General features: G+C 40.4%; 2 protein-coding genes across 2 annotated transcripts; both read left to right on the top strand.

The window, feature by feature from the left end:
- Window positions 1-790: 790 nt before the first annotated feature.
- Window positions 791-3,968, top strand: fbxo43 (F-box protein 43). Its single transcript, XM_036580167.1, is given in 7 exon segments — window positions 791-867; window positions 1,257-1,914; window positions 1,916-2,419; window positions 2,421-2,671; window positions 2,993-3,095; window positions 3,175-3,366; window positions 3,720-3,968. Coding segments are annotated over 7 exon segments (2,034 nt in total).
- A 1,112-nt stretch (window positions 3,969-5,080) lies between these two features.
- LOC118820915 (regulator of G-protein signaling 22) lies at window positions 5,081-20,879 on the top strand. Its single transcript, XM_036589257.1, has 25 exons — window positions 5,081-5,293; window positions 5,399-5,427; window positions 5,518-5,580; window positions 6,837-7,013; window positions 7,185-7,270; window positions 9,404-9,500; window positions 9,682-9,877; window positions 10,014-10,569; window positions 10,723-10,884; window positions 11,291-11,462; window positions 11,612-11,716; window positions 11,828-11,929; window positions 12,671-12,865; window positions 13,758-13,850; window positions 14,005-14,171; window positions 14,265-14,424; window positions 14,538-14,696; window positions 15,718-15,786; window positions 15,876-16,037; window positions 16,822-17,001; window positions 17,552-17,716; window positions 18,340-18,462; window positions 19,549-19,636; window positions 20,447-20,569; window positions 20,662-20,879. Exons 1-25 carry the CDS (start codon window positions 5,272-5,274, stop codon window positions 20,667-20,669), a joined length of 3,459 nt encoding a protein of 1,152 aa, XP_036445150.1. The 5' UTR covers window positions 5,081-5,271; the 3' UTR covers window positions 20,670-20,879.
- Window positions 20,880-25,570: the final 4,691 nt, after the last annotated feature.

A 25,570-nucleotide genomic window follows, 5' to 3' on the forward strand; every position in this document is an offset into this window, starting at 1 on the left:
ATGCGCATATGCAGTGTGGATTCAATTAAACTGTGTACATTATTTAAAGTGTGCTTTGAGCATCCCGGGTGTTTATTTTAGTTTTTAAAGAAAAAATACCTCAAATCCATATAAATACTCACGGCCATCTCGCCCTCTCACCCCCAAGCCATTCCAAACCCCTGTGCTCTTGTAGCTCCGGGTCAGAGTGCTGGAGAGGCGCATAAACGCGACAGCAGGGAAATCACAGTTAAACCCTCTGTTTCTGTAAGTAACTAGATTTATTATGTTTTTTTTAGTTTTCTGAGGAAAATGTTGCTAGTTATGGTTTGTTCCTGAGCAAATTCTACTCTCCACCAGTCCTAAAGAATGTAAGTATGTTAGACTGAGAATTGTTTGCTAGTTATGAATTTGAATTAAATTACGTCAGGAAATTAAGTTCATATGTAGTTTTTGGCTGTGGTCTTAGCAGCTGCCTTGAATTTAGTCAGCTTTTCGTTTAGTTACCGGTGTCGCGTACATGTTTGTTGATTTGACTGGTTTATTTTACCCATTAGCTCTCTTTTTTTCAACAGCAATCAGACGCTGCTTCGTTTTGTCTGTGTGGTCCGGCTGCAGTGAGCTAGGTTAGCTGGTTTAGTCTGGATGCTTCAGAGTATGAAGGCAGGCCGTTTTTAGCGTTGGGTGGCTGATTTCGGTGTGTGTTTGGAGGATGTGAGGTTGTTTTTTGTGTTTAGTTGGGTTGTGTGGTTGATTTGGTTGTTGTTTACTGTGCTCGGGTTTGGCGCGTCTTGTGTCAGTGTGCGCGCGAATGGGAGGATCGGGTTTAAAAGGCGCAAAATTCGAAACCGCGCGGAGAGCAGCACGCGGCCCGTTACCGTGGAGACTGTAACGGATAATAACGGAGCTGTTTAGGTTCAATACTGCCAAGACAGAGCCAGCGAGAAAGACTAAATCTGCTGAAAGCTCACCTGCAGAGCTGCTGACAGTACTCTGTACACTAAAGGAGCTACTCAGAACACTTCACACTCACGGACAGCGCCTTTATTTAAAACTCTGCCGCGCTAATCACGGGTAATTATGATTTTAAATGATTCTTTGAATCGGCTTTAACTTGAAAACTAGGCCTTTTGACTTGGCTTTATTTAGACGCCGTGCAGTTGAACTGAGTTTAACCGTTTTTGTGTGAGTATAGAGTTGTTGTGCAGTTTTGTTTCTGTCTGCTAGCATTTATGTAATCCGCGAAGGCTATTTTGTATGTTCTAATCCCACAACAGGCGAATAAGCCACCTGCAGCTCAGTGAAACTGAGTCATGGAGACCACCGCTGGACGGTTTGAAGCACTTGCACATCCTGAAGCCCCACTACCCCAGTACTCACATGGCACCTCACACTCCTAGGAATGAGAGGGTTAAGAGTGCACGCACAGATCTACACACACCAAGGGGCAGCTGGGATTCTGGAGGCAGCGGTCAGGAGTCCATCTGCTTGGATAGTACACTTGAAACTCCAAAGGAAAACCATGAGCAAAGCTCATGTTTTAATTTGCACAGATTGGAGAGACCAAAAGACTTGGAAAGAGACTTTAAGAAACCACACTCACTACAAACAGGTTGGTGTGAGACTCCTAAATTAACCAAAAAGGATGCTTCGCTGCGCAGACGCCTCCTCATGTCCAAATCGGCCACAGATGGAAAGACTAATGGCTCTAAAACGCCAGGCTGCAGAGAATCTGGCACACATGGCTATGTGGGCAGCATGAGCTTTGACTCTCCAGACATGAGTCCGACAGGACCCCTGTCCTACAGCACTTTAAAAACTGAGGCCATGGCTTTGTCTTGTAGGAAACGACGACTCTTGTTCTCTCAAGCAATAACCTCAACTCTTGAAAGTGGAAGGAGTGGAGTGACCAGTCCTGTGCTGCGGGAAGGTGGTTTCTCTTTCAGAACCTGACCTTAACGAGAGCATTATATCAGGTCTGCTTGTTCCAGAGATGCCTGAGACGCCCCAGGGTAGTAACTATGTCCCGTTGGCAAAGGAAAACTTCCAGACTCCCATTAACTGCCTGGCAGCAAATCTTTGTGAGAGTTTGAGTGTCCTAAGCACACCATCTTGCACTCCGATTTCAAAGTTAGACGCCTCTGCATCAGAAGACAGTGGCTTCAGCTCTCTAGGTCTAGATAAGTCTCAGGATTACTCCATAGATGAAGTCTCTTTCCAGGATGTGGTGCTGCCATCGGCATCCCACAGCAGGGAGAAGAGGCGCTCGCGGCTGGACCGCCAGCGCAGGTTGTCTACGCTGAGGGAGGGCGGCTCCCAGTCAGAAGAGGAGCCCAGAGCCCAGCAGGTGGACACACAGGGCCTGAAGGATGAAGAAGTTTTCCTGGAGGCAACACCAGTAGGAGCTGCTAGAGTCAAGCTACAGGATCTGTCCCTCACCCCCTGCCCTTCAGATGGTGCATGCCATGAGCCGATGCAGTAAGCGCATTCTGTCCCAAAACAACAGCCTGGAAAAGCTGCTTCGGGTCTCGACCCTTGATGGGTCCATCAGAACCACCCTGCCCCTCTCTGGCCTCATTGGCAGGAAGATGGGCCTGGGTAAGCTGGATATCCTCACTGAGCTCAGCAAGAGGAACCTTCACCATGTGCTGGCCGTCATCCTTAAGCTGCTATCCCCACAGGACATTTACATGTAAGTTATGGGTGGGGAAAATGTGCTGCCTTGGTGATCAGACTTGTGTGAAACTGGAATGTTTTATTTAAAAAAAAGTCTGATTCACTGATTGCATTTACGAAAATGGCAATGCAACGGTGATTTTGTAATGTTAAATAGTTTTGATAGTATTCAGGTGTGTGCTCATTTTTTGGGAGAATACATTTCTGGGCTAATTTCTAACAATGATAACCACCCTGGTGTATATGTTTTCCCACTACTATAAATAATTCTTCCAGGCACATTTGATTAAGTGTAGCTGTGTAAAATTGATAAATGTCTGTTTTAATACCTTTCCAGATGTGGCCAGGTGTCTGATAGCTGGGATGAAATTATCTTGCAAGATAAAAAGGCATGCCGCAGGAGGAAGATGTATGAGAAGGAGAGGAAGGTAGCACTTGAGGTGAGCTCACAGTCATGTGATCACAAGCTTAGGTGGTACTAAAAAGATGCAAGTGTGTACTGACTGTCCTTTGTTTCAGATGGGCAGTGCAGCTCGTGTCCTGGACGCTGAGACCAGGTTGAACCTAGCATGTCGATCTGCTCTGAGCAGCGTCCAGGCCCAAGCCAAAACCCCAAGTTCTCTCACACACACTCCTGCAGCCAGAAGGACTCACACCCCCTTACAGCATCTGACTCCTCATTCCAGCACCAAACGCCAGGAGTTCCTACAGGTGTGGGCAGAAATGCAGATGTATTGTTTGTAAACATTATGTTTCTACTTATAACTACTAGTATTAGTAACATTGCTGACATTATATTATGCTCATAATTAAATGTTAAAATTCAAAGCCTAAAAACTGCATCAAAGTAAGTGGGAGGTAAACAGCATTGCTTACAAATCCAGACTGCACTGCAGCTGTTGATGACTGGGCTTTGTTCAGTGTTGCATGCAGTTTACTGTAACTGAGCTTGACTCACCATCTCCCTTCTGATTTGTATTTTTTTAAATTAAACAGTTGATCGTAAGAGTGACTGGTGTTTAATTTTACATATTAGATCACAAAGTTCTGTTTGCTCATTTCAGGTGGCCAAAACCCTGTTCAGTGATGAGTGCCTGAAGCAGTGTCCACGCTGCCAGCACCCTGCTCGCTGTCATGCGGTGCGTGGGGAGGGCATCTGCAGCTGGTCCGATTGCCTCTTCCACTTCTGCACCTCCTGCCTGTGTTCCTACCACGGCTCCAGAGACTGTGCTCATCTGAGCACTAAAAACAGGAGCAGGAAGGACGTTCTGCCTGGCAGTGCCCAGAGCAAGCGCAACGTGAGGAGATTGTGAATGTGATGATCTTGTACGTATGTATGTGTGACTTTGGGTTTTGGTGGATTATGTGTGTGTTGCTTTTAATTATGAATCTCTGAGGCGTTTGCCCTGACATCAGCTATTGCACAAATGAACTTGGCTCTCCTCAGTGCCCAGTTTTATGTACAGTCTCTTTTTTCTGATTCTGTGGGGTTCTGTGTATATGCTTGTGTGTACATATTGTTCTTTACACTACGATACGCCTTTACAGTTTTTACAGATCATTTTAATAAAGCCTTTTATTACTATCTAGAGCCTGTCATTGTCAGCTATATACTGCCATCTTGTGGTACGGCTGAATTTCTGCCTGTCTAATAGGAGAGAAAGGAAAAGCAAAGTGTTGTTCCACCATTTTTGTGTGTGTGTGTGTGTGTGGGGTGTGTGTGGGTGTGGCCTAACTTTTGTATTTGCCCACTGAATAATATTCTAAGATGGTTTGTAAAGGTTCTGATTTAAAACAATACGTACATTTGTTCCACCAGTTTCTCAAAAGCACTGCATAATTCAATCATAGTGATGCAAGAGTTCATGGCAGACAAACTTACTGACTTCTTTAGAGGTGGTGATGGGAACCAGGAGTTGCAACCTACAACAAATAAAGCCATTTTATTTACTATCCAAACATGACCAGCGAACCAGAGCTTTTAATATATAACGCTTACTGTGGTAAAATAGTGACGTTTCTGTAATGAGACGTCTCTTCCCAGAATTTCTTTTTACAAAAAATCTGTTTTGAGCCAATAACTTCTCAAAACTATTGTAAAACAGTAACTCAGCATGTAACATAATTTCATAAAATGGCTTAATATGAAGGAACTTTTAACTGAATTAAACACCGTCGACACTTAAGCCGTCTGTTTCCCATCGCCACCGTTTTCAACAATTCTGACTCGGTAAATTGAATTTCTCTAGATTGGTGCATTTCATAGATCTATATGCGGACATTTTGAAAATCAATTTATAATGTGATGGGAAAGTGTCCGTGTTTAACCTTTTAATTTAAGTCTGCCGAGGCGTGTCTGTGTAAACAGTGCAGTTAGTTACTGGAGTAACAGTGAAGTGCGCTCAGTGTTGTAGCTGAGTTGGTCTCTATGGTGACCCTGAACAGAAAGGTGCGCGGAGCTGAAGCGGATCACAGAGATTGATTCAGATTAAACTGAGGGTGTGAATCACATGGATCAGACAGACGGTGTGTAAGCAGATCAGACCGAAGAGTGTAAATGTATGGAAATTGTCCTGAAGCTGTGCGCGGCGCTTCGTGTTGTCTGTTATTTCCAGAATGCGGAGTGAAGCGGTTCCAGGTGAGTTTAGAGCGCCGCAGCTAACTAACCTTAGCTACCCTAGCTAGATTAGCTAACCTACTCTCTACGAGATCTTAATCCATTAACCGAGCCTTCTTCACACAGACCTGCCAGAAATAACGAGCGAGAATTTTGTGAGTAGCCCGTCCCGTTTCAGTTCACCTTTCACTTATGCAGTTTCTCTTCTGTTGGGCGTTATGGTGGTCTCTGTTCTGGTGTTTCAGGAGGAGAGACTGTCCTCAGACTCGATGTTAGTGGAGTTTCTCAACGCCTTTCTGCTGCTGCCGGTGAGTGAGAGGGAACACAGAGTCTGTACTGCAGCAGCTCAGTCAGTTACAAAAGAGCACCATTTCACTCTGCAGTACCTGACACTGTAAAAAAACGTAAGCTAATAACTCTTTCATATTAATTAAAAAAGTATTTGTACAGTAATTAATAAAACCGGATAGCACGTATGTATATATATATATATATATAGATATATATAGAGAGAGAGAGAGAGAGAGAGAGAGAGAGGCGGCGGCGGCGGCAACCCGGTCAAGTTGAACACATTCAAACACAAGTCTGCACATTTTTATGCATTGTTTATTTGTTGAATTTAACATATTGAGGGGAAATAAAGAGGGGAATAAACATAAGCCGAAGTTGCGGCTTGTTTTATTTATTTTCTATTTCATGTTTAATTTTTTCCAAAATGTTAAACTCAGCAAATAAACAGAAACAATTCACTAACAATTGCAGAAAAATGTGTTCTCTGTAGAGGATGTGTAATGTATTTTCACCTAGAAAATCAACAAAACATGTCATTTGGATAAGGGTGTTCAAACTTTTGCATACTACTGTACATAGTCATTTATATATGTTCATTTAATCTCAAATATTGTGCATTAAAAGCTGTGTTAGCATTGCACCTTTGCTATGTTTATGTTTCCATATTAACACTACAAAATCAAATCCAAATGTCCTTGAGTTCCACCCTGTCACCCCAACCTATTTCACATAAAAATAATGTACAGTTATATTAAGTGGCATGATGTCTAGTAAGTGACATCATTACAGCCAAAGTCAGAGGAGACATGCTGCTAAATTGTGTTTTCATTCAGCGTTGATCATTTGTTTTTTTCCATCCTTGCCAGGGTCTATCAGGCATAGCATATCTACCCCATCACACAAAATACACAGAGAAAACGGCTTGTGAAGAAAAGCAATTTCATTTGCTGTTAAAAACTGATGGTAGAAGGTCTAACTTTGATAACAGAGAATAGGGTGGTTAGTTTGATAAGGATACTTCTCAGTTTTATTTGTCACACAAAAAGCAAATATGGTGTATGGGGGTGGGAAAATCTGTTTTTTTCTTTGGATAGAGGCAATATGGAACTGAAAATATGGAAGATAAAACACTGAAAGGAAAGATTTTAGATTAGCCTGTCCATTTGGCACTGATCTTATGGGAGCCTACTGTTGTATTGTAATACACAGCGAAAAAAGACACACCAGTAGAATGTGGGACATAATGCACAGGTGTGTTTTATCTCTCTGTAAGTCATTCCTGGAGCCCATCAGGTATAACAGGGACAGAGGTGTGTTTGAGGTGGGGGTGGATGCAGCCGAGAGTCTCTCTGCACAGATCATGGCTCTACTGAGTGAACTGAAGGAAAAAAGCACAGATTCAGCATGGTTCCCAACTAGACCTTTAGTGGACAACAGCTACATTGTCTCAGTAAGTTCACACCACGAGCACCAATGATTTCAGTGTTAGCCTCTATAATATCTTTGGACCATACACAGCATCTTTATGTAGACATTTGAATGCCAGAACAGAATTCTAGCGATCCAGATTCTGAGTGAACTATTTTTCATCACCAAGATCACTGTTGTTTATTTTCTGTAGTGTTTGGACCAAGTGCAGGCCATGCAGTGGATCAGAAGAGAGAGACTGCCCTTTTTCCTCCAGAGCGATTGTTACTTTGAGTACAGGTCAGACAGTTTTCTCTATTGACTAGCTTTTACTTATTCATACATTGCTCATCAAAGGTTTAGGGACACTTTGCCTTCATTTGAAAATTTAATTGTCTCACTGTTATTTTTCAATTAAATAAGGAACACTTGCAAATATCTATTGCTAATACTTTTGTACACGTGTTTTTTGCTACACTCAGCTTCATGTCCATCCAAGTGTCTTCCTTGCTATGGACAGGTTTGGGATGTAACGGTATACAAGTATCGGGACTACGTATTCAGAATACAGAAATATTCAGTATTCAGTCCAAGTTACATTTTGCAAAGGCATACTTTTAGAATACTTACCCACTAAAAAATTAAAGTAAAAAAACAATTAACTAGTTTGAAAATCAGCACACGGCATCAAGCAAATATGGACCTTAATTAACTGCTTCTTTACAAGCACAGAAGTTTCTACTAAAGCCTGAGTAGACTGGTAACTGGATCATCACATTTATTTATTTATCTCAGCATTACTGTGCTCTAACTAACAATCTTCTCAATAGTGGACATGTTTGCAAGTGATAAGCTTAGTATCAGCGTTGTACTGTACTGGAATGGTGATTGTGGGAGCAGCAATAGACTTAAGCAGGTGATGAGAGAAGAAAAATGTTGAGAATTTTCAGAACTTCATTTAAATGATAAGCAAATTTTTCATGAAACGTATTAACAGAAGACGTACACAGAGAAAACTGCCAACCACTAACAGTGAGGAATAGTGTGAATTAAGGGAAAAAAAGTTTTTGCCATGTGACTTATAAGTATTCTAAATGTATTAAAAAAAAAGTTTCTTTTTTATGCATAATAATGGAATACATTGCTGAATACATTTAGTACATAATACATTATAATGGAATACATGAGTGAACTGAAGTAAAAAAGCACAGATCCAGCATGGTTCCCAACTAGACCTTTAGTGGACAACAGCTACATTGTCTCAGTAAGTTTCACACCACGAGCACCAATGATTTCAGTGTTAGCCTCTATAATATCTTTGGACCATACACAGCATCTTTCTGTAGACATTTGAATGCCAGAACACAATTCTAGCGATCCAGATTCTGAGTGAACTATTTTTCATCACCCATCAGAACTATTTTTCAGTATTCACCCATCACTACATTTTCAGAGTATTTTGCCCACCTCTGGCTATGAAAAAACAGGTTTTGCCTAAATAATGATTGAACAGTTTTTTTTTTTTAAACTGTTGTTACAACTACATATCTTTTGCACAAAATTATATGAATATGAATTAAACACCTAAGAGGTTTGAGTGCTGATGAGTGCTGACGAGTGCTGACATCACAAGGGGCTAAATGTGTAGAGTTTAACGTTATTCCAAAGGTAGCACTGTTACAAATATTTGCACATAAAAACCTGGTTAGTGTATGTTATCATGAAATGAGAAAGAAAAAATGGTGACAGTTTACTTGAACCCTGCTTTATAATATTAACCATGTTGTGGCAGATATCATGTTGCTGCTGTCAGAACAAAATATCTCGTATCCCAGTTTTTGACATAATTTGAAAGTATCTGTTGCCCTTTACATTGTGTGTAAATTTCATGCTTAATGGACCCAAAAAAATGGCCCAAAATTACTTGGAAAATAAAGTCTGGTTAGGCTTACATTAAAAGCAAAGTATGTTTTGGGAATATGAGGTTTTGTTTTGTTCAATATGCTGTCATGAGTTCTCCTGACAGCTTTTGTTCAGTAAAGTAACGGCATTGTGTTATTTTAAACATAACCTGTCATGACAGCTTATGTCACAAGGTAGTTTTTGTTAAGCATACTTTAGTCAGCAGTCATAACATCAAACATTCTGACATCTGTAATCACAATTATCAGTAACTGTAATCTGACACTGTTATATAACTGAACAGTACCCATCATGACAACTCATGACAACAGCATATGGCATCTGCCATGAGATGTTAATCACATGTTTAAGACAGTGTTATACAGCAGGGTTCAAGGAAATGTAGATTCAGTGCTTTGCATTGGCTTCAACACCTAGATTAATGCATACTCTCTACATCTCATTTTTGGCTTTGAGCAGTCAGCCTAATCTTAATCTCCTGTAATCTTATTTCATTCTGTGTTTCCTCAGATTGGCCTCATGTCTGTGTCAGCTGGCCAGTACAAAACAGAAGCTGTTCAGAGAGGAATCTTCATGCAGCCCCTCAGGCACATCACCCAAGCATGAGGTACAAAGAGCACACCCACGTAATCTTTGACAATTTACTTTCTTCTCTGTCTTTTAAATTTAAGAGTAAGTACAGGAATATGGCAGCTTTGATTGGTGCAGTAAAAACAGATTAGCAGTGCTATTGGTGCATTAAATCATGTTGTTGATTATTTGACTTTTTTTTGGGGTTCCCTTGCCAGTGTGCCACTTCTCTCAACACGGGACACTCAGACACCAGCAGTGACTGCAGTTCTCCCCACATAGAGCATCTAACCATCAGTTCTAGACCTGTGGAGGCAACTAAAGGAAAGACAAAAATAACCCAGACTCAAACATCTCATGATTTAACTTCATGTCTTAACAATTCAATGCTGATGCCAGTCTTTACAAGAACAGGTCTACAAAATGCTTTCTATGTTTCATAGGTTTTAGTGCTTTCAAATGAGTAAGGACAGAGAGCTTTTGCCTGCAAAGGTTCCTTTTAGAACCCCATCTCTTATCTGTCTGTCCAACATGGTCTCTCTTTCTTTAGACCTTGATGTTGTGGAGGTTGAAGTGAGCCTACCAGGACTCCACTTGACCCAGCTTTGCGGAGAACAAAGTCCTTCACCTCCTCCTGAGCTCAGTGATCAAATATTGGATCCCACTCCAGTTCAGACGAATATTGCAGAGATGCAGAAAGAGATGGAGAAAGAGAGGGAAATGAGCTTGGAACTGCCTTTAAGTAAATGGAAATGTGCTGCAAGGAAACACTGTAAAATCTTCCCAGTCTCAGATAAGAATGCTCAAACAAACCTACATACTACAGCCTGTCCTCACTATGTCACAGGTGGAAACTGCACACTCTCACTTGATCCTCTCACAAAGCCGAAGCCCCAGGCCTCTGCCTCCACTGCCCTGTCTGGCCTGATTCAAGCAGACATGGAGCACACCGCAGAGACAAGAGCTAATACAAGTGTCCGTGGCAGCAGACAAGTCTTTCTGGATTTTAAGAGTTTTCTGCTTGGCCGACCTGGAGAGAAAATACTAAATCTGTGGATGGACATAGAGCGCCTGAAAACTCTTCACAACCTAGAAACCAGGAACAGGTACTACACATGCCAAAAAGCTCTTTTTTCTCTGTTTATACATTCATTTAATCCTCATGGAACCCTATTAAGTCTCATAATGTAGTCTGCTTTTACCTAGCAAATATGGGTGCCTACTTCTCCGATTCAGACTGAATGTAGATCTGTGTTAAGGCATTTAGTTTGGATGAAAAATCAGTACCTGCTGAGCAGTAGCCCCACAGCGTTGAGTATGGAGTTCCTCTCCAGACTGGATCTTACCAGCCCCCCCTGCTGGACAGAGGACAGACTGCGCCTTGTTCAGCCACGTGTCACTGAGGTCCTGCTGCTCTACTGGTGAGCCTCAGCGTCACAACTGTATACATAAGCACCTGAATGGAAATTATACTGTTCCTTTTCATTCCTTTGTTGGAATGAACTTGCAAACATACCAGTCCTTTGCGGTTAAGTTAGGACACCCCTAAACAGTATGTATACTAGCCTTGAGATTACATTACAAACCTTATTTTTTTGGCTCAGATCTGGATCCTGACACTGGATGATGACAGCTTTGATATGCACATGTGTAGTGAAGTGTTACTTTGAAGAAAATCAAACCTATATGAATTCCAGTCTGAACCTTGGCTGTGTATATCTGATTTACTGTACATGGCCCAAATCTGTTTTGAAAATTTCTGATTTTTATGTTCACTCCGCTGTATGAATGTGAACATAGCCTAATATGTCCTATGTTATGTTCTAGGGGTCAGCGATTCATTATGTCCCACTTGCATACTAAAAGGAAGAGCACAACGTTTCTGTGGCTATGCTGGGATTGCCACCTTTCTCTGCTGGGGCTAGACTCCTGCCCCCGCCACCCCAGCTCTCTACTTTTGCACTCTGCCTGCTATTTTCCATCACAGGCCTCTTCTGTGGTACGAGGCCCATGAGTATGAATGATATCTGTGTGTTTCCACATAGTGTGCGTGGTCCTACAGTTTCTGTGACACAGAGAGATGCTTGACTGGTATGGTACTTGAGTGGTACGTAGTTTATTGTTTATGATCTCTGCATGTGTTTACAGTGTGGCAGTCACTGCAGTGAGATGGAGAGGATGGTGCAGGCATTGTATGTAGAGTCTAAGGCTGGGTTCTTCTTTACACAATTCTGTCAAAACTCTGGGAACCAGGTGTGCTAAGAGACCACACTCATGTTCAGATGTTTTAGAATATTTAGATGAAGTTGAAGTCCTTGGTAGTGCTTAGCAGTAAGGCTGTACTTCATTTATCCCTCTTTACAGCTATGGATGAATGCAGCTCAGTTCTACAGAGAGCTGCAGGAGTACCATCAGCTGTTTTATCAACCCACTCTGGATCCCTACAGAGTACAGCACAAGGCCCAGGTACTGAAGTAGAACTCAAACAGAATAAATAGAGTGGAGTTTTTCATAAGAGGATAATTATAGCCAGATGATCGAAGTGAGCTCCATTGATTTGATCTTTCAATGTCAGCTAAATCAGCATCCCTTCCATAAATCATCTAACCCTTTTGTGTAGCTGCTGCAAATGTTACCCTAATTTTTGACACTGATCTAATACTAATCTAACCCAAAATTTATCATGATCTCACACTGATGTTACACTAATCTTAAAGTAACTCAAAATTTACCGTAATTTTATTTAACCTAAAAATAATCAAATTATAAAATTTACCCTAACATGACACTAATCTAATCCTAATGTAACCCTAAATTTACCTTAATATCACCTTAACATTACACAAATCTAACCCTAATCTGACCCTAAATATAGTCTAATCTAAGCCTAACCTTACCCTACCCTAACTAAACACTAATATAACGCTTATCACACATCACACATAACTCCCTTTATCACTCCAACACTAACTCTCCTGTATCACCTTTTCTCCTCCATTTACCATCACTTCTACAACCTTCTAACCGATCTAACTAAACACTTTAACTGTCACGATCTCTGTGTTTGCACAGTTCTGTTGTTGCTGCTTTAACTCTGCATTAGTCTCTTTTAGGATTAATAAGGCATCATTTTATCTATCTGTTCCAGTATCACTCTATCACGTCAGTTAGTATGTAACTGTAGAATTTTATTTCACTCTTTTGTAGCTGCTGTATGCTACATACGTGTGCAGTGTCGCTGGGAGGAGTGTGGGTCTGGGGGAACAGTGCAGGCAGCACCTCTTCACCCATCTGATCCCTCCATTTGAGGACCTGTTTGATGAAGCAGAGGAGCACATACTCTCCTTGCTTCTTGAGCCATGGACATTACTCACCCACCAGGACATGAGCACATTCCACAAAGTAGGACACCACAAATGAATCAATGCAGTTTTAATATATTGGTATTGTTTTTCATCCGGATAATTGATTATAAAAACACAATAAGCTTCAGTGACATGTTTAACATGGAAAATGAAATTGGGATTAAATATGCTTCTCCAGGTTTACCACAGTAATTTTTTTTCCAAAGTAGAGGTGAAACCATGGCAATAATATGTCATTGTTTAATTAAAAATAGAGTTAGCTGGGGTTCTCCAGTCCATGACAGTATAACTGGTGCTGTTTAATGGATGCAGTGATGCACAGTATGTGGAAAGCTTTACTCAGTGCACTCAGAGTTTTGATAAATTTGCATTTTTGTAGCACTACTGGTGCATTATGTCTCTTCCAACTTAGCAAACTCCATATGTATCCATGTGTATCATAAAAATGTGTTCATGTATCATGATGTACTGATCATGAATTTTAAAGGCTGATTCTTCTGATCAGCAAATTGGCCAAAAGCCATTTTTATGAGCCTTTTTTAATATGGGGGCTAAGTGAACACATCAAACACATTAGCATATTTCCAGTACTTTCTATTAGATAAATATTATAGATATAGATAATAGATATTGCAGCAAAAATAATGATATTCAATTCATGTTATTAAAATAGGCAACTCAACATAAATGTTTCATTTGTGAAATTAAAATACCAGTTTGGTCCAGGAGCAAATAATAATGCTACATTGAAAGTAAAAGGCAATTGGCTATTCAGCACAATTAGTCATTGCTTATGATAATCTATATAATATCCTTAGTGCTAATATATATTTTATCCATTTTTTTATTTGTATGAGCGTTTGCTTGGCTTTGTCTTGTTTATGTGTGTGTGTGTGTGTGTGTGTGTGTGTGTGTGTGTGCGTTTGCAGGTAGCTGTGTGGGAGGAGGAGCGCTTTGTGGAACCTGACCTCTATAAGACACTGCAGAGCCTATACACACAAACACAGTACCGACAGCAGCAGGTCACACTTTCTTTCACACTGTAAATGAGCAGAGAAGTGTTGTGGCTCAGCTGTTAAGAGGACTGACAGACTGACCCTGTAGTTCAGTAATCTGTCGCTGTTTGTATTTTCAGCTGTGCTGGATGCTTAGTATGTTCACTCTCCGTTTGTTTAGTGTGCACAACAGCATAGGCCCCCACCACCACCAGCCAAGAGGGCTAAAGATCCTGACCCCTGGGCCCAGGTTCCACATCAGTTCCAGCGCTACCGTTTGGGCACTTTGCTCCGGAATCGAATGGAACTCCAGCACTTCCTGGCATTTCTGGAGGAAAACTTTGCTAGGTGCTCTCTGAAACTCTGTATATGTAGCCACTGCAGTGTGGATATGACGGTAGATTTTCATTTAGTTTTTTGTTTGTGTGTGCTTGTGTGTAGTATGGACCTGCTGTGCTGGTTGGATATTGAGCAGTTGAAAAGAACCCCTAATGATGCGGCAGTGTGGGAGGAGAAGTGCAGGAACATCAGGACTCAGTACCTCAGCCGCAAATATCTGTTTGGCCCCAGCAGCCCTGCAAATAAGCAGCAACAGACTGAGGTACCACACAAACAAAAATGTGTGAATGTATATGTGAATAACTAAATGAATAACTGAATAAAACTGTGTGTGTGTGTGTGTGTGTGTGTGTGTGTGTGTGTGTGTGTGTGTAGCTGCTGCGTCTGGCTGGTAGTTGGGCGCGTTTACAGCGTGAGCCTCTCTCTATGTCCGTGCTGTCCGAAGTTCAGTCCCTGGTCAGGAGCCGTATTGAAAGAAAATGGTTGCCGCTGTTCCTCTCCAGCGAAGAGTTCTTCACAAGGCAGAAATTACAGGTCAGTCTGATCCAATCAGGGCTCTGCCAGCAGGTGAATCTGAACTGATCAGTGCTCCGCCTACAGGGGAGTCGGATCCAATCAGAGTTATGCCTGTATTTCCGTTGAAAAGTAAGTCTGATGGAGTCAGAGCTGCACCTGCAGGTGAGTCTGATCCAGTCAGAGCTCCACTGAAAAGTGAGTCTGATGGAGTCAGAGCTGCACCTGCCAGGTGAGTCTGATCTAATTAGAGCTCCGCCTGCAAGTTAGTCTGATGAAATCAGTGCTCTGTCGACAGTTCAATCTGATAAGTACCAACTTATAAAATGAATTGGGGGTGCTCATTACAGCCTGTATGCATGGCACGTGTTATACAATATGACAAAACCCAATATTTCAGCCCTCATTTAAAAATTCCCTGAATTCCCCAAATTTTATTCCTTCTACACTGCTGGAAGCATCACATTTACCTAGGTTTTTGATTTTTCTTGCATCAGATTCTGTAATTCTCTTTATTCTACTTCTAAATATGTACTCTATACTATAATTATGATAAAAATAGAAAATTCTATGCACTAATTTGTTTTGTAACAATTTGTTAGTTATAAAAGAATAGAGTGCCTAGAGTGCTACAAGCCCTAGAGTGCTTGTAAGTGCCTCTTGCCTTGTGATCAGTTGTGTGGCGTGAAACCCTAAAATAACCTCTCTCAGATTATCTACCTGGATTATGTTACTTCTACATCATGGAGTGTTGTGTATGGTGCATTTGTGAAGGGCATTACATCTGCTTTAAATAGTACACCTGTTTTAAACATTACACCTACTAATGACCCTCTCCACTGCTCATGTAGCAACACAACACCTTCCTCATTACTTAATGAGCCACCTTTTTACTTCTGCATGACACTATTACTGAGGGAGTGGATGGGGAGAACAAGAGGAAGAACAAAAAAAGGTGGTACCTCTCTTGTAACATGAGTAGAAATGCATTAACGTGTACCACACTCATCCAGTTCTTAATCCAGTTCCCGTGTTCCTGCAGGCTGAGCTCGGGGATGTGGTGGAAGACCAGCTGTTTCTCCGCTACAAAAAGAAGAGGCAGGTGTGGAAGGTGGGTTAAGCTGCTCTTCTCTCCACACCTCTCTTCTCAGAAACCAGCGCGAAGCTGTTTTCTCTTGTAACTTCTCTCTCTTTGTGCAGCAGGTGAACGGGGGGCTGATGAACTCGTCTCAGGAGGTCTTGGCCCTGCGCAGGGCACTGCTCAATCCCATCACCTGCCTACACTTCCGCCTCTTTCTCTCAATGAGAGGCGAGTTGCTGGAAAACGACCTCCTTTTCTGGTTGGAGGTGCAGAGATACAAGGTGACAGCTGCCTTTATTCTAAACCCAAACTGAAACTCTAATCTGAACCAACAAGTTTTCAAAATTTCTGCATAATTTAGTTGCTGTGATGTAAAGAAAATTATTCAGAGTGGTTTTCTGTAAAATAATGCATTGTAAAGAAGCTTACTGACTCAAATTTCTTTACAGTTGTGCTGATAAGAACCAGAGGTTGTGATGTCTACAATGCAAATATAACTATTTTATTTATCTAACCTAAACAAAAATGAGTGTAAAAATTACTTGTTGATTGTTAAAATAGTGGTAAATCCAAAAAACGAAAAGTTTTCTTTCTGTACCATTTTGACATGTGATGCCCTGCAGTTACCGCTCCACCATTATTGTTTTGTAAAGTCAAAAATCTTTTACAGCACTTTAGTTGATGCTTGGCATTATGCCTGTTGATATTTGACTTGCATGCAGCTGCTTAGTAATTGAGTTTTGCTTCCAGAGGCAAGTTAGTGATTGTTTCACCTGAGGTCGACATTTCTTCAGCCTTATGCAGTATCTGCCACTTCAGGGCTGAGCTGCTCCTGGATGCTTACATTTTGCAGTAACATCACTTGCACTTGATCACGGCACAGCTGGAGCCATACAGAAATCTAAGAGAGTTATGGGAAAAGTGTCACTTATGCTGATGCAGTGTCCCATGTTTTTATTGTTGTTAATCTCATTAACGGCTACCTCAAGTTATATCATATATACATACTTAGTTGCATTCAAACAATCTATTTTAATCTATTATTCTACTACATATTGTGTATAGGATTTGTGTCACTCTCACTGTGATGAGGCAACCGTACAGCAGAAAGTCTCCACCATCATCAGCTGCTTTATCGACTCCTACATTCCCCCCAGAGTGCAGATCCATCTCTCCCCTGAGCAGGCTGAGCTCATCCTGCAGAACAGGAGCACACTTGGCCCCTACATATTCAGAGAGGCTCAGGTACATCTGGACAGTGATAATCAAAATGATCTTTTTCTTGGATATTGATAATGTGTTTTGATCATGCTCTTCCTTAGTCCAGCATTAGCAGCAAAGGCTTGAACTTTAAACAGTTGCTACATGAGGAGGATGAGGAAGGAGAAGTGTTCTAGCCATTCACTCACTACAGCACAGAGCATTGGGATGCTTAGTTATTTAAATGTATTTTAGGGTTAGATATTTAGACATTTTCAGTACTCAAATTATAGAGAAAAGTCTTCAAAAAATACCTGTGTACATTTTTTGTAATTGTTATTTATACTTATTTTATGTTCTATCTTGACAGTGATTTTATATGTTGCACCAGAACCTTTTCTTTTCTTCAGGGTTCAAAATACTATACAGACTTAAGTTTGAGCATTTTGAAAAACATATTAGAAAACATTGATTATTCTCAATATTGAATTCTATAGAATGTCCATATTACCGATACAATATACGTCTATGGAAGAGGTTTCATCAGCTGTGTTTTATAAGACTGCAGTAAACATGGAAATGTGTGTGTGTACAGATGTGTGTGTTCAGTGAGCTCCTGAAACACTGGCAGGCGTTTGTGGAGTTCAGGAGCAACATGTCTGAGGAGCAGGTTGTGTCTGAGCTGGAGAAGAGGAGGAGCACAGAGAGGGAGAGACGGATGAAAAGAGAGAGGGATCAGCAGGATGACGGGACACCAGCGGTAACACCACACTGCACGCACTGTTTTTGCTTCTGTGATCTCTAAAGACAGATCATGTGATACTCAGGGTGGAGTTTTGCAATTATGAAGTGTGTTGCGCTGAAGTGTGTCTATGTAGGTGTGTGTTTGTGTGAACAGTCCCTCCAGGAATTTTCTCGCAATATTTGCAAAGACTTGCAAGTTTGTCCAGTCATTACACCATATTGGCATTAAAGCTATAATTCGTTGAAGTGCATCTGCAATTGTAATTATTGTTTTGTGTTACATTTAGGAAACTGTGAATGATGCAGAGCTCATATTTGGCAAAAAATGTCAGTTAAAGGCGAGGCAAACCAATTCCCAAATGTTTTACATTTTTTGAAAATATAACTTTTAATAATAACTTTCAATCAAGCACTTGAATCAGGAGACACTCTTGCAATAGTATGAAGTGTGTGTCAGTGGAAGTCCTCACAAGTAATGTAAGACAAACAAGAGTGTCTGTGTGTGTGAGAGACACTGAACTGTATAAACAGTCTTATACAAAAGTTTGAACACCCCTGCTCAAATGACATGTTCTGTGTGTGTGTGTGTGTGTGTGTGTGTGTGTGTGTGTGTGTGTGTGTGTGTGTGCATACATGCAGGTGCTGCAGGGGGAGCGGGGCAGCGTGATAGAAGGACTGATAGAAGAAGCCAGTATGTATGGAGGAGGAGAGGAGGATGAAGAAACAGAAGAGTGTGAGAGAGTGAACACTGCAGGACAGCAGGTCAGAGCTCCATCCAGCAGTGCAGTGGACTGCAGACATGCAGAATTAGGGGCAGGGACAGGGGCAGGTGTCTATGCATGCAGATGAATGTCAACCGTTGAAAGTGTAGATATGTCTATTAATTTTTTTACATTTAAATGTAATTACATAATAAATTGCATATTTGTTTCCATGTTCACAAATGACAAATATGCCAAAAAAGTAAAGATTGGATTTTTTCATCAGCAAAACAAGACTGTAGACACAATAATGACTTCATCAAATTCGAATTATAATAAAATACCTCCTCTTCTACTTACAAAAACAAGTATGATCTTGATTGAACATCTATAAAACACACTTGCATGTTCCATTGAGCTGTGAGTGAGAATGAGATGTACAGTACTGTTTAAAAGTCAGAGACCATTTATTTAATTTCCAGTCAGAACAGCCTTTAAGTACAAGTTCTTCATAAGAGAAACAGAAAGTATATATTTCACAGAGAATTACACAGAAGCTTCAACAACTAATTTGTCAGTATTTAAGGCGTCTAACTTTACTACTGCTTCCTTTCTGTTCTGTCCTTTCATTTTTCCACACTTCCAATTCAGTCTTAGAAGTTGGTTGCATTTTCTGCTTCTCACAATACAAGTGATCCCAAATTAAGTGATGTTGAGGTCTGGACTCTGGGGTTGTCAGTCCATTGTTCTGAGAACACCAGCACCGTCTTTGATATGCAAATGTTCTTTTTTTTCCTATGTCCTTTTCTCAGTAACGGCTTCTTGACAGCTACAGATCCTTTCAGACTCATAGTGTTGAGTTGTCTTCACACAATGGAAGGGTGGATAGAAACACCTGTTGATTTTTTTAAGAGTAAGAGTGGGGCTTGATTTTCTCTCATAAATGAAAGCTATAAGTGCTGTTTTTCTGTGGTGATAGTTTTGGTGGTCTACCAGGTCTTGGTACAGTTGTTAGGAGTCCAATTTCTTTGTATTCATCTTAGAACTCCTGTATTTAAAAGGTGGTCTCTGACTTTTGCACAGCACTGTAGTGAGGAGGGTGCTGAACAGAGAGTTTGTGTGTGAGACTGTAGTGCTTTTCTTTCAGTTGTCTTGGTCTTACTCCAAATACCTGGCTGCTCTAGAGAGAGAGGAGATCCTGATACGCACTCAGGCACTGCAAGAGGAGGGAGCAGGTATTATAACTGCGTGCACACACACACACACACACACACACACACACACACAAACACTCTGTTTACTCATTCGTTCAGTTTAGTTTCAGCTGATTGGAGAGTGCTCTCATCTCGTGGTTCAGTTTATCTGTATGCAACCAGATGTGAAACTGTCAGTAATCGTAGTCTCCCTTTATTTTAAGTTTATAGTGATCACTTGGTGCTTTTTGTGTATTATAAGAAGTAGTACATTATAGGTCAGTTTAAGGAAACACATTTTCACAAAAGCTTAAAAGGCAGGTACAAAGGTAAGGTTTTCACCACATTTCAAATGCTGAGCTGCAGAAATGATACTTGTTCTAAGTGACTGGTTCTAAAGTTTAGCAATTTTGAACACCACCACACCACCCCAAAGTAACACAGAGTGCAGTTGCTGTGGTTATAATTCACTTAAATACAGGTGAATACATGTTAAATAGGTATAATATTAGTAGAGAAAATCACTCAAATAAAACAGAAAAGCTACAATTAGTCATTGCTTTATTCTTGAAGTTCAATTTTCCTTTTATAAGCAAGGTTTCCTATATACTTGTTTTTTTTTTTTGGGTTTTGGGTTTACAGGGATGCCGTCCAAAGCACAACTAACGTTACAAAATATTCTTCCGCATGCTGTGTGCAATGACAGAAAGAGTAGTTGTACAGCTAGGGTTACACTGACAAGGCAGCTATAATAATTCACAAAATGATGTCTATGAGTGGAGCAGTTAAAAAAGTAATTCACGCAGTTTTTCACTAAATTTACACATTTTCTGTATAAATGTGTTTTCCCAGATTTGAGCTCTGTGCACAGCGTGAAATCAAAAGCTCTCACACGCAGCCAGCCCTCCTCTGGAAAAAACACGCTCCCACCATCTAGAACACACACACCACAAAGAGCCTCAGCACCAGTCACAGGTAAGATACACAGCTGCTGCTGTTGGTGTTTCATGATATGAGTAAGTGTAAGCTGCTTATTTTAGTATTGTAATGGTTTCTGTCTCCAACAGGGCACTGAGTGCTAAGCAGTATGACCAACAGGCATATAGTGCCACCTTAGGGTCAGTTAAAGCAACAGCAGTTTGGAGAGAGTTGAATAAACCATTTAAGTGTATAAACAAAGAAGCTGAATAAACTGTTTAAGTGTATAAATTATGCTAACTGTTCTTGGACTGTTTACTGTTATTACATTATGTTACAATGATGGCTATTAAAAATCTCACACCATCTTTGTGCATCATCTGTATTCTTCAATCTCCAGGAAGACTTCATCACCTGTCTGTCAGCACTTTGAGCTGCCACTGGTATTAAAAGTGCTCTATAAATAAAGATCATTATTATTATTATTATTATTATTATTATTATAAAAGAGAATCGATTACGCATTTGTGTTTAAGTGACCTGTATCTCTCAGTAGTGTGAACACACCTTTGCCCTGAACCCTATATGTGCACATTATGGACAGCACTGCCCAAAGTGTGGTCCGCCGGGCAAAGTTGGCCTGTGATGGGATTTGATTTGGCCTGCCAGAAAGTTGCCCTAACCTCACCCCCTCACCCATTAAAAAAAACGTAATTTTATTTATATTTAACTTGTTATATTCTTATTGTCTCTTGTATTTTTAGGTATTTTAGTAACAAAATGTAGAGTGATGTTATAAAATGTATTCTAAAAAACTCAAGAAGCCGACATTCTTTATTTATATGCCATGTTATCTTTTTGGCCCTCCAAATATTCCAACAAACAATTTCTATCTGAAGTTCTAGAGCAAGAATCCTATTGGATATCCAAACCTGGAGCTGGAAGTTGCTTGTAAATCCTTCACTCATGTGTGATGCTGTAAAATTAGAGAGTTGTATATGTTCTACTTACATTTTGTAGCATACATATATTATTACATGCATAATCACATCTTAAAGCCCAAAATAGAAAATAGAGTGAAAAGCAACATCAAAGACAATGTCTTTAATGCTTATGAAGTTGCTGCAACACTGGTTGCAAAAAGATATTTACACCTATATATATATATATATATATATATATATATATATATATAGTGCCCAAATACAGCAAGTCTGTCAGAATTCACTATAATAGTGATCTGACGTTCAGCATAGTCTGAAGAATCTAATGTTAGTGTGCTCACAGGACCGAAATAGCTTCTCTCATTCATCCCAGTAATGATAATGACTCTGATGGTGGCATCAAACTGGGTTAATCTCAGACTCTTATTATGCAGGGAGATCTATGGGATTTAATTATGCAGAAAATGATCTTTCTAGAAGGAAAGACAGAAAAACATGCAAACATCAAAACAGACAAAGAGTATCTGGAAGAGGGACAGAAACATAAAGGGATTACTATTTTTTCTTGCTTCTATTCTCTGTATATATGGTATCAAGATACACCAAATAAACTGATCTATAATGAAGCTCTTTGAAACCAGTTCTCACTGTAAACCTCATAGTTTGCATCTCTCTTTCATGGAGACTGTTTGCCGTCTTAAATGTTCTCTGGTTTGAGTTTTGGAGTAACACAACAAGTGAAAATTAGTATACATAACAGTTTGTGATCTGGAGCTAATCATTCAACATCAGTACCTGACCTCACTAATGCTCTTGTGGCTGAATGCAATCAAATCTTTACAGAAGTGTTCTAACGTCTAGTGTAAAGCCTTTCCAGAAGAGTAGAGGCTATAACTGAAGCAAATTAGGGACAAACTCTCTATTAATACCCTTGATTTCAGAATAAACATTGGTTGAGCAGGTGTCTACAAACTTTTGGACATATAGTGTAGTACCCAGCAAGGCCACATAGCGTCAGAGATGTGACTGTCTGCTCTTCTTTAGCGCACCAGGGCTCGGCTGGTGTTCACAGCCCCACTCAAAACATTGGTCTGGGCTGAGCTGAACATTTCTACAGATGTTCATTTAAGGCTGTTCTTCAATAGCGTGGACCGTTACAGCGTGGCAATGGATGTAGTCGCTGCCTATTTTGTACATTTAATGACCTGGTGTCTCCCAGTCCTCCAAGTAAAATCTGAATGATTTGCCTCCTCTGGTGAGAGATGAACAGGAAAGTGGAGAGACAGCTGACCGCTAGTGAGCCCAGTGAAAGGATTAAAATCTTTTTAAGATAGGATATAAAATGTATCTCCTACACCTAGGAATAATAGTCCTTTGGCCTTTATGTCTCTGTGAGGTCTGTGACATGTTCCGTTAGAAGGGCGCTGTGACATGAGATAAGAACTTGTTGATGCCCATCTACAGTCTGTCCTACCAGACACGACAGCAGTCTATGTTACAGGATCTGGAACTGGGTATTTCCATCACTATAACTAGATGAAATGGTGACCATTTAGAGACCTTCAAGGCCTTTAGGTCTGACAGAGAGCAACCCCTGCTGACATCATTAAGATGTGTGTAAGGGACACTATCTTTGTTGACTGTATCTCAGCAATGACACTGAGTTCAGTTGGTTTCTGAATCAATCCAAGTCTGCATTATAGACGTTTTGATTTCTAATGTTGAATCAGCAACTGTATATGTATGTGACTGTCTAATTTACATATAATTTGCATAAACATATATCTGCTTTCACCAAGTCTGTGTTTGAGAGGCTCCTTTCACCCCCACCACACACATTCTCTCTCTCTCTCTCTCGACTCGTGTGAGGTTATGAGTGGTTGTACGAGCGTGTTGACCTGTTGAGATTATTTTTCTCTATTTTTGTTCAATGTTTTAATTTTGTGTCCTTTTTCATGTTCCTGTTATCCTGAAAAACATTTTTCTTGTTGAATTTTATCATCTGTTTGACGTTTGAAATGCAGTGCGTGGACTTCTCCTTTTAACTTTTGGGGTATATTTCATCACAGAAATTATGAATGTGTTTTTTATACATTTCTAATTTTTAAGTCCAACTGTCACTACCACATAGATTTAAACTGCTCAGCTAGTTTGTCTGGATCATTCTTTCAATTAAGAAATGACAATCTAGCAAAGGATGCAAAGACTTTAGGAACACTTAACTTGAAATATCTTTATAATCAAAAGCTGCTGTCAATTGTGACATTTAAAGGGTGATATAGGCATGTCTTACTCACAGGTGTGTTGATGCTTCTCTGACCCTAATGAAGAGAATAGTGCTGTTTTTTTTCATTGAAAAATATTGATCATAACAAAAAGTTCAGCTTTCTCCAAAAGCAACAATTGATTTAGTAAATCACTTAAAAAAATAAGCAAATTAATCAAATGATTAAATCAAATTGAACACTTATTCATAGTGATTTGGTCCTGAAGCATCTACCATAAAGGATCGAATACAAAAAAGCTATTTACCAGTCTCCAAAACTGCAACTTTTGACATATACAAATGTGGATGACAGCCATAAGTTATCTGAGCACCGATACGTGTCTCTGTCACATTTATATATTCAGAATTCTTTGGTAGAGGTATTGTTGACATTCTGCTGTTGGTGTGTAATTTTTTGTTTCATTTATTTATGGTTATATACACTGTATGGGACAAAATTAAGTGGACACGATCATCACACCTCAATGAGCTTGTTGGACATCCCAATCCAAAACCAGGGGCATTAATGTTGAGCTGGTCCTCTTTTGCAGCTACAACAGCCCCACTCTTCTGGGAAGGCTTTCCACAAGATTTGGAGTGTGTCTGTGGAATCTGTATTTCAGTCAAAATAGCATTTGTGAGGTCAGACACTGATGTTGGATGAGAGGGCCTGGCTCGCAAACAATGTTCCAATTCATCCCAAAGGTGTTCAGTGGGGTTGAGGTCAGGGCTCTGTGCAGGCCACTGGAGTTCCTCCACACCAAAATCACCAAGCCATGTCTTTATGGACCTCACTGCACAGGGGCCAGAAAGGGTCTTGTCCAAACTGCTGCCATAAAGTTGAACGCATATAATTGTCTAAAATGTCTTTGTATGCTGTAATGTAACATTACCATTCTCTGGTACTGAGCGGCCCAAACCCTGAAAAACAGCCCCAGACCATTATTCCTTCTCCACCAAGCTTTTACTGTTGGCTCCATGCATTCCAGCAGGTAGCGCTTGGCATTACACACGTGATCGTAGGCTGGCGTGCAGCTGCTCAGCCATGGAAATCCATTTCACGAAGCACCCGACACACACTTTACGAACTGATGTTGCTTCCAGAGGCAGTTTGGAACTCTGTAGTAAGTGATGTCACAAAGCCTCAACACTTGGTTGCTCCTCTCTGTGAGTTTGCGTGGTCGATCGTTTTGTGGCTGAGTGGTTTTGCTCTTTGACACTTCCATTTCATGATTATAGCACTATCAGTGGACAGGGGCAGATCTAGCAGAACAGAAATTCCACAAACTGACTTGTCGCATCCCCCGACAGTGCCATGTTTAGAGTCACGTAGCTCTTCAGTACAACCCACTGTACTTTGTCTATGGAGATTGCATTGTTATGTGCTTAATTTTATACACCTGTCAGCAAAGGGTTGTACCTGAAAAACCTGAACCTGTCCATAAACTTTTGGCCATGAAGTGTATCTCAAACTTTCTTACCAAAGAGCACCTAAGTGACTCTCCATGATTTACCTATAAGTCAGTTGAGCACAGATAAGTCTGTTTTGCATTTCTATATTATGAATTTATTAGTAGTGATATTGTTGACATTCTGCTGTTGGTGTGTAATTTTTTGTTTTATTTATTTATTGTCATATTTGTTTGTTATTTAGTGCCACATTATTGTATTAGTGCACGCATCTCACTATGGCAAACACTGAACATGACCAAACTGAACTGGGGATGGACTGTGGCTTGTTGGTTTCAAAACAAGTTTCGTTAGAACTAAAAATAGGTCACTGGTCCAGTGATGCCACTAGCACTCTAATATTTCAGAGGATGTACTTAAAATGAGACGACACATGCA

Source organism: Colossoma macropomum, unplaced genomic scaffold, assembly GCF_904425465.1.
Source record: "Colossoma macropomum unplaced genomic scaffold, Colossoma_macropomum, whole genome shotgun sequence".
Taxonomy (NCBI): domain Eukaryota; kingdom Metazoa; phylum Chordata; class Actinopteri; order Characiformes; family Serrasalmidae; genus Colossoma; species Colossoma macropomum.